The sequence below is a fragment of the Pseudorca crassidens genome, chromosome 11, assembly GCF_039906515.1.
Source record: "Pseudorca crassidens isolate mPseCra1 chromosome 11, mPseCra1.hap1, whole genome shotgun sequence".
Taxonomy (NCBI): Eukaryota; Metazoa; Chordata; class Mammalia; order Artiodactyla; family Delphinidae; genus Pseudorca; species Pseudorca crassidens.
The window spans coordinates 52,897,286-52,909,911 of record NC_090306.1 but is presented as its reverse complement, the minus strand read 5'-3'; the positions used below and the strand labels follow the sequence as shown (position 1 = coordinate 52,909,911).

General features: G+C 35.4%; 1 protein-coding gene across 4 annotated transcripts in view; it reads right to left on the bottom strand.

Moving 5' to 3' along the window:
• USP15 (ubiquitin specific peptidase 15) overlaps positions 1-12,626 on the bottom strand; it is a 125,618-nt gene that overhangs the window by 79,508 nt on the left and 33,484 nt on the right. Inside the window, exon 1 of one of the 4 annotated variants that reach the window (XM_067697199.1) lies at positions 498-743. The exons of the other annotated variants lie outside the window; for them this stretch is intronic. Coding sequence (XP_067553300.1) covers positions 498-602 — 105 coding nt within the window. The 5' untranslated portion in view covers positions 603-743. Of the gene's footprint in view, positions 1-497; positions 744-12,626 lie in introns of those variants that run through there. 4 annotated transcript variants of the gene reach the window in all.

Genomic DNA, 12,626 nt, shown 5'->3' with positions numbered 1-12,626 from the left:
TTTTAATATTTAACAGAATGTGAATAATCATGACACAAACATTAACGGACAGTTTAGAAAGGCATTCTACTACTCTATGAAGATACTTTGGTATACTATAAATAATGAATACATTTAGTATTTATGATGAGAAAGTGAATGCAAAGTGTAAATACAGCTCTGATTAAAGATACAGACATACTTTCAGCTTTTAGTACTTGATCTCAAGAAGAAAACCTTTAAAAATTGTAAGTTTTATACAATTTCAGTTAGCAACAGCTATAATATCATTCTATACGTTAAAATAAATCTTTTAAAATAATAACTACAAATTACTGTTGCCAAAATATCCAGCTATGCCCTGTAACTGATACGTTAGTTTTCCATCCTAAGATGACTTTGTTTGACCTTTAAATACATACTCAGTAATTCTGTGCAACAAATGAAAAAAAAAAAAAGCTGCTAAACATGCAAGCAATAAGGCAGAAAAAGAGAAAATATGTATACATTAGGTTCACCTTATTAATAAGTATATTTCCTTTTGATCTTCTAAAGGTTAACTGTAGGATTTCAGCCATGAACACTGTTTCTGAAAATAGTAATCGGCCTGATATGTGATACATTAGACAAATATGGCAAAAGGGAGGCTCCAAATGACTGTTGTACTCACACGCTTTGCATCAATTCAATAAGGGACTCATAAATTTGTCTTTCACTTGCAGGGAATTGTTTTAGCTCAAAAAGTTCAAATGTAGTTTGTCTAGTATTTAAAATATCCAATCCAATGCTAATTTTTATGATACTTTGTCACATATATTCTCCTAATTATACTTGTTACATTCACATTTCTAAAACAACCAACAGCATGCACTTCCCATGTTAACTTAACCCATTTTACAAACTAATATACAACTGTTTAACCCTGAACTAATTAAATTTGTTTTATACTTTATTTGAAGGATTTTGCTTTATGCTTATTTGAAGTTACAAAGGAAGCAAAGGATATTACATCATTTCTAAGATTACTTGAAGCTGTAAAGCTAGGAATCAAATATTCTTATTAATCAGAAATTTCTGCTCTGGGAGTCAATATGTGAGTAAGAATCCTAAAATAATATATCAAGTTAGTTACTAATCATCGGTAGGTTGCCAAAACTGAGGTACCTACAGGTCTCATTTTATTGGCTGGGGGGGGCGGGTGGGGGGGGAATGACTAACAATACAGCAGGTAATGGGATAAAGAAACAGGATAAAATAACAAAAAATAAGAAAATCCCTCATTATGATTTATATTGAGGTATATATTTTCTAAGTAAGCATAGTTTTTTAAAAAATGAGAATCTTCATAAAACTAATAGATATTTTCCTGGAAAGAATCTGGTGATTTAACTGTCAGAAACTCACTGTCAACAATGAAAACAAAACATCAGTTCACTATTTCACTATTGTATGTAAGACAGATAACTAACAAGGACCTAAAACAAGGGCACTCTACTCAATATTCTGTGATAACCTATACGATAAAAGAATCTAAAAAAGAATGGATATATGTATAGGTGTAACTGAATCACTTTAATGTACACCCGAAACTAACACAACACTGTAAATCAACTATACTCCAATAAAATTTTAAAAAAATCAAGATTATTTCAAAACCCATTCTTTATTGGGATTCAGAATATTTCTCATTTTTCCTCTTTTCTCCAACAGTATCTTACATTGCTAAAACCCTCATTAACATTACTCAGAATACTACTACTGTATTTATAAGATATTTTACTGTTTCCAAAAGTAGTATATTAAAAAGCAGTTCTTTTAAGGAAGATATGAGTTTGTTCTCAAACAATTTTTATTTGAAAGAACCAGACTGTATGAATGATTAAAGCTTGAATACAACAGCATCACAGCAGAGAAAAATAATTAGCATATTTATGTATGTGTCATAATCATATGTATATTACTTGTTCATATATAGCAACTCCTTTATATTTGTTTATATAAAGTATCCTACCTTCATTAAAAATGTTTGTGTTGAAAATAATCATTTAAAATGATGGCTATTAAGACTGTAACAGGAAGAAATAGGCTTAGAAAAAACAGGATACAAAGTTTTACCTAGTTATTATAACTATTAAGATATACATTTGAAATAAGACAGGAAGCTGAATATTCAGAAATAACAGTTATGTTTCAGAATTAGAGGTGACAGCTAAAGTGTTTTTTTCCTAAGTGAATATAATGTTGTTGAAATCTGTGCTTGGATTCTATTAATTCATGGCCACAATGAAGGTCAAGTTTTTTTACTAAGTTAGTTAGGGAAATATGTTTATGCTAAATTAAAATAAATATAATTTCCATTTGTTCATTTTGCTGTGAATATTAGACAGCATTTTGACTAAAGCTATGAAATATACCTGATAAAGCTAACGTAGTCTACTCTTTATATTGGCATATGACTGCTCCCCCCTTGGAAACAGAAAGTAATTTCTAAAGAAATCTAGTACTTTAAAACAATTTGATAACACTGGGCCTAAAAGACACATTTACTATTTCTGAGGAGTTAGCTACATTCACTTTGGCAGCACTTACTGAGCATCTATGCTTAGCGCTAGAAATACACAGGTGAATTAGACCCAGTCCCTGGAATCGGGGTGAGAACACCCAGTGGTAAAGACAGAGAGACTAGTAGAGAAAATATAACACAACTATGAAATCACAGGTGTTAACGTATAACAAACAAATCCTACTTGTGATGTTTTATACAAATATTTCAAGATATATTTCTTCAGAAACAAGGACTCAAACATAACCATAAAAACATTATCACACCTAAAATATTAAAACTAATCCCTTAATATCGAATATTCATTACATTAAAATTAAATTAATTAAAATCATTTTTAATATAGATCCAAATAAAACCCATACACTGCAAATGACTGATAAGTCTCAAGTGTCTTTTAACTGAAAAGTTCACCATCAATCTTTTTATTCTTGCAATTTTTAGTAAGACTAGTTCATAGGGATTGTGAGATATATTCTAAACAAGATGCAAATAATGTCTAGTTGCCCCTCTTTTTATGATGTTGGTAGACATTAATTAACCAGCACCTAGATCAGGAGTGGGCTAACTATGATCCACAGGCTAAATCTCGCTCATCATCTATTTTTGTAAATAACATTTTACTGGAACACAGTTATTCCCATTCATTTATGTGTCACCTATGGCTGTTTTTGCACCCAAAACAGCAGAGATGAGTAGTTCCACAGTGACCATTTTGGCCCACAAAGCTGAAAATATTTGCTATCTGGCTTTTTACAGAAAAAGTTTGGTGACCCCCTAACCATCAACTCATTAGGTCTTAATTTTGCTCAGTAATGTTTCATAATTTTCATTGTAGTAATTTTGTAAGGTTTATTTCTATGTACTTTGATCTGTTGTAAACATTATTTTAAAATTCAACTTTATTTGTTGCTGATAAATAACTGGTTTTTCTATATTTACCTTATATCTAACCACCTTGTGAAACTTAATTATTGATTTTAATGGTTTGTTAGTACAACTTTTGGAATTTTCAACATATAAAATCATGTCTTCTAGAACATTACAATTTCTTTATTTTCAATCCTTATTCTTTGAGTTATTTTCCCTGCATTACCACACTGGCTAAGACCTCTAATATAGTTATCCTTGTCTTGTCCCTGATTGGAGAGGAAGAGCTTTGAATATTTTACCAATAAGTATGTCTGAAATAGGTTTCTATTTCTAGCTTTTCTTAAAAAAGTCATACATAGATATTGAGTTTTATCAAATGCTTTTTCTGCATCTACTGAGATGGTTTTTCTACTTTACTCAGATAATACAAAAATTATAATAAGTGATTTTCAAAGTAAAACCAAAATTGCATTTGAAAAAATCCAGCCTGGCCATTTTTTAACTCCTTTTTTGCATACTGCTGGGTTTGGCTTGCTAATATTGTATAAATTATTTGGTATTGTGTTACTAAATATTTGGTTGAATATTTACTGGTGATGCCTTCTGGAGCTACAGTTTTCTTTGTGAAAAGATTTTTATTTAATGATTTAATTTCTTTATTCAGACAGGGCAATTGAGATTTTCTATTTATTTCAACACTTGTATTTTTCTAGAAATCTGTCCACTTCACCTAAATTTTTAAATTACATAAAATTATTCAAAATTAATCTTTTAAAAAAGTCTTTAGACTCTGCTATGATGTCCCCTTTTTCATTCCTAATATAGGTGATTTGGGCCTACTTTCCTTTTATTCCTGATCAATCTTGCCAGGACTCATCTTTATTTTACTGATCTAATTCGAACATTCTTTATGATGAGCCAACTTTGTTCATTTAATGTAAAAAATTTTTTTCTATTTTATTAATGTCTACTTCATATTATTCTTTCTTTTTGTGTGTGTGTGTGGTATGCGGGCCTCTCACTGTTGTGGCCTCTCCTGTTGCAGAGCACAGGCTCCGGACGTGCAGGCTCAGCGGTCATGGCTCACGGGCCCAGCCGCTCCACGGCATGCGGGATCCTCCCGGACCAGGGCATGAACCTGTGTCCCCTGCATCGGCAGGCGGACTCTCAACCACTGCGCCTCCAGGGAAGCCCTATTATTTCTTGATTAGGCTTAATTTCCTTTTCTTCTCTTCTTGAGAACAGTCTTTCTTCTTTTTCCAGTATTTACATTTAAGCTATAAAGTTCCTTCTAAGAATGACTTTAGTCATTCTTTTATGATGCATCATTATTACTCAGTTCAAAATATGTCTAACTTTACTTTTTATATCTTCTTTGACCTAAGGATTACTTAGAAGTATATTGTTCCATTTCTAGGTAGCTGAGAGACCATCTAGTTGTCTTTCTGTTACAGACTTGTAAATTCCCCTGAGGACAGAAAATACACTGAATAATTTCTATCATTAGAAATATATTGGAATTTGCTTGATGGCCCAGCATGTGGTTAATTTTGGTAAAACTTCCAGTTACAAAATTTTTGTATTCTGCATTGACTAAGTGCAACGCATGTCAATTAGGTCATGGTGGTTAATCATGTTGTTCAAATCTGCTTCCAAGTTCATTCGTGTGTTGTTGGCAGGCCTCCGTTCCTCTCCAGCTGTTGGCAGAGACTTTTAGTTCCTCATCATGTGAGTCTTTCCATAGGCTGCCTGCATGGCATATGGCTTCACTCAGAGTGACTGATCCAAGAGAGAGCCAGAGAGCACTCCAGTATCTTTCACAAACTCAGAAACAACATACTATCACTTCTGCCATATTTTACTGGTCACAGAGACCGACTCTGGTATGATGTAGATTACATAAGAGTGTGAATAACAGGAGGTGGCGATAACTTGGGAGCATCTGTGAGGTTGTCTACCACAGTAAAACCTCTGGTACCCAATAAGTCACAGACCCTCCCACCAACATGCAAAATACACTCCACCCCCCACAAAGGCCCCCACTAGTCTCATCCTATTACAGCATCAATTCAAAGTTCAGAAACTTGTCATTTATATCTGACTAAGGTACAGATGAGGATCCTTGGGCATAGTTCCTTAAGCATCTCGGGTATAGTTCCTCTTGATCTACAGGCCTGTGAAATAAAAGATAAATACTGAAAGTTCCTTGGTTAGGGCTCACTTTTGCCTTGACATGAAAATGACTCTTCATAACATTTGCTTCTGTTTTCTGAGTCATCCTTTTTTTCATGTAAGTTAGCACATGTTTGCAGTTGAGTAAATTCTTAGTCTGATTCCTGCTTGTAGCAGTCTGCAAGGGCAAAGGCCTCTTTAATTTTATACTGTCTCTGCAGTCCAAGATGGCAGTGGGTCTTGAAAACACTGTGCGTCTCCAGTGGATCCCACTGGAGTTCAACCTAGTAGGCAAAAGTCACAACCACAAATGTCCTCTAGCTAAGTCCTTTCTACCTTGGGTTTATACTGAGAAGGCTCAGGGACATTGCCCTAAAGCTTCTTAGAAGCCCTACTGTTCCTAGAAGCCACATATTGAAAGATGGTATAAAGTACACCCTGAAATCCTTTAAAGGGCCCTTTTTTCTGAAGAGTATTGTGAGGCACCACCTTCAACTTTTCTGAGGTCTTAACAAAGAAATTTTACAGTCACAACCTTGGCTTCAACTTTAGAACTGCTTTCTTGAGAGTGCCTCGAGTTTGATCTTTGCTTGGAAATATTTCTTAGTTTTAGTGTTGTTTGTCATCTGGAGAGGCTAATTTTCAAGACTAGCAAGTCTTGGCTCTTTTTTATTTAACAGTCCTTTCTTTAGCTTCTCTTTTCTCGTATCTGACTAAAGGCAGCACAAGAAGAAACCCAGCAGTACTTTCAACATTTTGGCAGATTGTTTAGTTCATAAATATATTTTTTATCTTTCAGTTTACTGCAGATTGACACGTTGTTAAACTTTCTGCCACCTTATAACAAAAATCACTGGGTTCCAATAAGATTTTCCTCACTTTCCTTTAAGATCTCACTGGCAGCCTCCTCAAAGTCTAAAATTCTACTACCAATTTATTCAAGGCACGTTAGGCTTTCATTAATACTCTTAAAATTCTTACAGCTTCTATCCACTGCCCAGCTCCAAAGTCACCACCACATCTCAAGTTTTTGTTACGGTTGCATGCAACTTCCAGGAACCAAAATCAGTATTAGCTACCTACTACTGCATAATAAATTACCCCAAGTTGATCAGCTTAACAAAGCAAACATTATCTCACATAGTTTCTGAGGGTCAAGAATCTGGAGCAGCTTAGCTGGACTGTTCCGGCGTGGGGTCTCTCACGAGGTTGTTGTCAAGCTGTGGACTGGGACTTCAATTATCTGGAAGCTCAAATGAGACTGTAGGATTCACTTCCAAGCTCTCTCACATCGTTGTTAGCAGGCCTCCATTCCTCTCTATTGGCCAGAGATCTCAATTCCTTAACATGTGAGCCCCTCCATAGTCTGCCTGAATGTGCAGCTGAATTTCCCAGACTGAGAAATGAGAGAGAGCAAGAGGGCGTGTGCACCCAAGATGTAAGCCAAGGTGTCTTTTATAATCTAATCTTTTCTTTTTTAATAAGGTACAACTGACATATAACATTACATTAGTTTCAGGTGTATAACACAACTATTCAATATTTGTATATATGGTGAAATGATCACCACAGTAAGTCTAGTTAACATCCATCACCCTACATAGTTACACTTTTTTTTCCTGTGATGACAACTTTTAAGATCTTCTAGAACTCTTAGCAATTTTCAAATATACAATATAATATTTTAACTATAGTCACCATGCTGTACAATACATCCCCATAACTTATTTACTTTATAACTGTAAGTTTATCCTTTTGACCTAAAACTTAATCTTAAAAGTGATATACTTTACCATTACTTCTGCTATATGTCACTGGGCACAAAGACCAGTACAATACCAAGACGCTGGTACGAAGTGGATGGGGACTATCCAAGGCTGTGGACATGAGGAGGTGGAGATAATGGGAGTTGTCTTGGGGGCAACTATCTTAACGTATATTCTAATATTCTTATACACTTTAATTTTATACATATTTTCACCGTCATAAGGAATTATTACTATTTTAAACAGCACGCCTTAACATCTATTCACAGTATGTGCTTTTGTCAGTCAACATTTTTTCCTGTGTCTCCAAGATTCCATACGGAGTAATTTTTCATTCTGAAGACTGTTTCGTATTTCCTTTAGTGCAAGTCTGCTGGTAACAAATCCTATCAATTTGTTTATCTGAAAACAGCTTTTGTCACCATTATTCTGAAGGATCTTTTCCTTGGTCATAGAATTCAAGGTTAGCAGTTATTTTCTTTCAGCATCTTGAAGATACACTATTATTTTCTTGGCATTCATTTCTCTTGAGAAATCACTTCTTTGTCTTACCCTTACTTTGAAGGTAATATATCTTTTCTTCTGGCTACTATCAGGAATATCTTTGTTTCTCAACAGTTTTACTGTGTATAGTTTTGTTTGCATTTTTTTCAGCTTGGGATTCACAGCATTTCTTTAATGTGTAGCATGATACCTTTCACCATTTTTGGAAAATTCTCAGCTATTACTTCCAGTATTACCTCTACCCCATTTTGTCTTTCCTTTTCTTTGAGGAGTCCACTTGTATGCTAATCTTATTCACTGTATTCCATGTGCCCGTCTGCTTTTTTCTTTATTTTCCATTCTTCAGTGTCTTTAAGCTTTGGTCAATATATTTTCTATTGATGTTGTCATTTAGTTTACACATTCTCTCCTTATTTTTAGCCTAGTATTTCACTCAAATAATATGTCCTTAATATTTTCATATTATTATTCAGTTTTAAAATTATATTTGATTCTTCTTTTCAACTATCTTTTATTTTTTTGAACATAACAAGCACAGGGTTTTAAGGTTTCTGTCTGATAATTCCATTATCTGGATTCCTCACGTGTCTGTTTCTATTACCTATAGTTTCTCTTGGATTTTGGTCCCATTGTACTTCCTCCTCATTTACCTGTTTTGTTTCTGTTTTAAATTGAATGCCTGACATTTTAGGTGAGACAGTTTAGTGATGATTTTAGGTCCAGGGAGATGGTTAACTTTGTTTCTACATGACAGTAGGAGCACTACCAATTCCAGATTCCTCAATGCAATCAGAGATTAGTAAAATTCAAAGCTGGGGCTTCCCTGGTGGCGCAGTGGTTGACAGTTCGCCTGCCGATGCAGGGGACATGGGTTCATGCCCCGGTCCAGGGAGATCCAACATGCCGAGGAGCGGCTGCGCCCGTGAGCCATGGCCGCTGAGCCTGCGTGTCCGGAGCCTGTGCTCCGCAACGGGTGAGACTGCAACAGAGGAAAGCCCATGTACTGCAAAAAAACAAAAAAAAAACAAAGCTGGGCTTCAGACTCTAAAAACCAGTCTATTCTTTTAAGTAAGTTCCACTGGCATAAGAGTCTGTTCTTTGAGTTCACAGGCATCAGAAATGTATCAAACATGGAAATTCCCAGACTTACTGATTTAATTTTGGAGGAAGACACTTTTTAATAAGTACTCTAGGTAATTTTATACACACTAAAGTTTTTTTCCTTTTTACATCTTTATTGGCGTATAATTGCTTTACAATGGTGTGTTAGTTTCTGCTTTATAACAAAGTGAATCAGTTATACATATACATATGTTACTATATCTCTTACCTCTTGCGTCTCTCTCGTTCCCACCCTCCCAATCCCACCCCTCTAGGTGGTCACAAAGCACCGAGCTGATCTCCCTGTGCTATGTGGCTGCTTCCCACTAGCTATCTATTTTATGTTTGGTAGTGTATATATGTCCATGCCACTCTCTCACTTTGTCACAGCTTACCCTTCCTCCTCCCCATATCCTCAAGTCCATTCTCTAGTAGGTCTGTGTCTTTATTCCTGTCTTGCCCCTAGGTTCTTCTTGACATTTTTTTTTTAGATTCCATATATATGTGTTAGCATATGGTATTTGTCTCTCTCTTTCTGACTTACTTCTCTCTGTATGACAGACTCTAGGTCCATCCACCTCATTACAAATAGCTCAATTTCGTTTCTTTTTATGGCTGAGTGATATTCCATTGTATATATGTGCCACATCTTCTTTATCCATTCATCCAATGATGGACACTCAGGTGGCTTCCATCTCCTGGCTATTGTAAATAGAGCTGCAATGAACATTTTGGTACATGAATCTTTCTGAATTATGGTTTTCTCAGGGTATATGCCCAGTAGTGGGATTGCTGGGTCATGTGGTAGTTCTATTTGTAGTTTTTTAAGGAACCTCCATACTGTTCTCCATACTGGCTGTACCAATTCACATTCCCACCAGCAATGCAAGAGTGTTCCCTTTTCTCCACACCCTGTCCAGCATTTATTGCTTCTAGATTTTTTGATGATGGCCATTCTGACTGGTGTGAGATGATATCTCACTGTAGTTTTGATTTGCATTTCTCTAATGATTAATGATGTTGAGCATTCTTTCATGTGTTTGTTGGCAGTCTGTATATCTACTTTGGAGAAATGTCTATTGAGGTCTTCTGCCCATTTTTGGATTGGGTTGTTTTTTTTGTTATTGAGCTGGATGAGCTGCTTGTAAATTTTGGAGATTAATCCTTGGTCACCTGCTGCATTTGCAAATATTTTCTCCCATTCTGAGGGTTGCCTTTTGGTCTTGTTTATGGTTTCCTTTGCTGTGCAAAAGCTCTGAAGTTTCATTAGGTCCCATTTATTGTTTGTTTGTCCCATTGTTTGTCCCATTATTATTTGTTTTTATTTCCATTTCTCTAGGAGGTGGGTCAGAAAGGATCTTGCTGTGATATATGTCATAGAGTGTTCTGCCTATGCTTTCCTCTAAGAGTTTGATAGTTTCTGGCCTTACATTTAGGTCTTTAATCCATTTTGAGCTTATTTTTGTGTATGGTGTAGGGAGTGATCTAATCTCATACTTTTACATGTAGGTGTCCAGTTTTCCCAGCACCACTTATTGAAGACGCTGTCCTTTCTCCACTGTACATTCCTGCCTCCTTTATCGAAGATAAGGTGACCATATGTGTGTGGGTTTATCTCTGGGCTTTCTATCCTGTTCCATTGATCTATCTTTCTGTTTTTGTGCCAGTACCATACTGTCTTGATTACTGTAGCTTTGTAGTATAGTCTGAAGTCAGGGAGCCTGATTCCTCCAGCTCCGTTTTTCGTTCTCAAGATTGCTTTGGCTATTAGGAGTCTTTTGTGTTTCCATACAAATTGTGAAATTTTTTGTTCTAGATCTGTGAAAAATGCCAGTGGTAGTTTGATAGGGATTGCATTGAATCTGTAGATTGCTTTGGGTAGTAGAGTCATTTTCACAATGTTGATTCTTCCAATCCAAGAACATGGTATATCTCTCCATCTACTTGTATCACCTTTAATTTCTTTCAGCAGTGTCTTACACTTTTCTGCATACAGGTCTTTTGTCTCCTTAGGTAGGTTTATTCCTAGATATTTTATTCTTTTTGTTGCAATGGTAAATGGGAGTGCTTTCTTGATTTCACTTTCAGATTTTTCATCATTAGTGTATAGGAATGCCAGAGATTTCTGTGCATTTATTTTGTATCCTGCTACTTTACCAAATTCATTGATTAGTTCTAGTAGTTTTCTAGTAGCATCTTTAGGATTCTCTATGTATAGTATCATGTCATCTGTAAACAGTGACAACTTTACTTCTTCTTTTCCGATTTGGATTCCTTTTATTTCCTTTTCTTCTCTGATTGCTGTGGCCAAAACTTCCAAAACTATGTTGAATAAGAGTGGTGAGAGTGGGCAACTTTGTCTTCTTCCTGATCTTAGTGGAAATGCTTTCAGTTTTTCACCATTGAGGATGATGTTGGCTGTGGGTTTGTCATATATGGCCTTTATTATGTTGAGGAAAGTTCCCTCTATGCCTACTTTCTGCAGGTTTTTATCACAAATGGGTGTTGAATTTTGTCAAAAGCTTTCTCTGCATCTACTGAGATGACCATATGGTTTTTCTCCTTCAATTTGTTAATATGGTGTATCACATTGATTGATTTGCATATGTTGAAGAAACCTTGCATTCCTGGAATAAACCCCACTTGATCATGGTGTATGATCCTTTTAATGTGCTGTTGGATTCTGTTTGCTAGTATTTTGTTGAGGATTTTTGCATCTATGTTCATCAGTGATATTGGCCTGTAGTTTTCTTTCTTTGTGACATCCTTGTCTGGTTTTGGTATCAGGGTGATGGTGGCCTCGTAGAATGAGTTTGGGCGTGTTTCTTCCTCTGCTATATTTTGGAAGAGCTTGAGAAGGATAGGTGTTAGCTCTTCTGTGAATGTTTGATAGAATTCGCCTTGAAGCCATATGGTCCTGGGCTTTTGTTTGTTGGAAGATTTTTAACCACAGTTTCAATTTCAGTGCTTGCGATTGGTCTTTTCATATTATCTATTTCTTCCTGATTTTGTCTTGGCAGGTTGTACATTTCTAAGAATTTGTCCATTTATTCCAGGTTGCCCATTTTATTGGCATAGAGTTGCTTGTAGTAATCTCTCATGGTCTTTCTTATTTCTGCAGTGTCAGTTGTTACTTCTTTTTTACTTCTTATTCTATTGATCTGAGTCTTCTCCCTTTTTTTCTTGATGAGTCTGGCTAATGGTTTATCAATTTTGTTTATCTTCTCATAAGAACCAGCTTTTAGTTTTATTGATCTTTGCTATCATTTCTTTCATTTCTGATCTTTATCATTTCTTTCCTTCTGCTAACTTTGGGGTTTTTTGTTCTTCTTTCTGTAATTGGTTTAGGTGCAAGATTAGGTTGTTTGTTCGAGATGTTTCCTGTTTATTAAGGTAGGATTGTATTGCTATAAACTTCCCTCTTAGAACTGCCTTTGCTGCATCCCATAGGTTTTGGGTCATCATGTCTGCATTGTCATTTGTTTCTAGGTATTTTTTAATTTCCTCTTTGATTTCTTTAGTGATTACTTCGTTATTAAGTGATGTATTGTTTACCTTCCACGTGTTTGTATTTTTTACAAATATTTTCCTGTAATTGATATCTAGTCTCATAGCATTGTGGTCGGAAAAGATACTTGAAACAATTTCAATTTTCTTAAATTTACCAA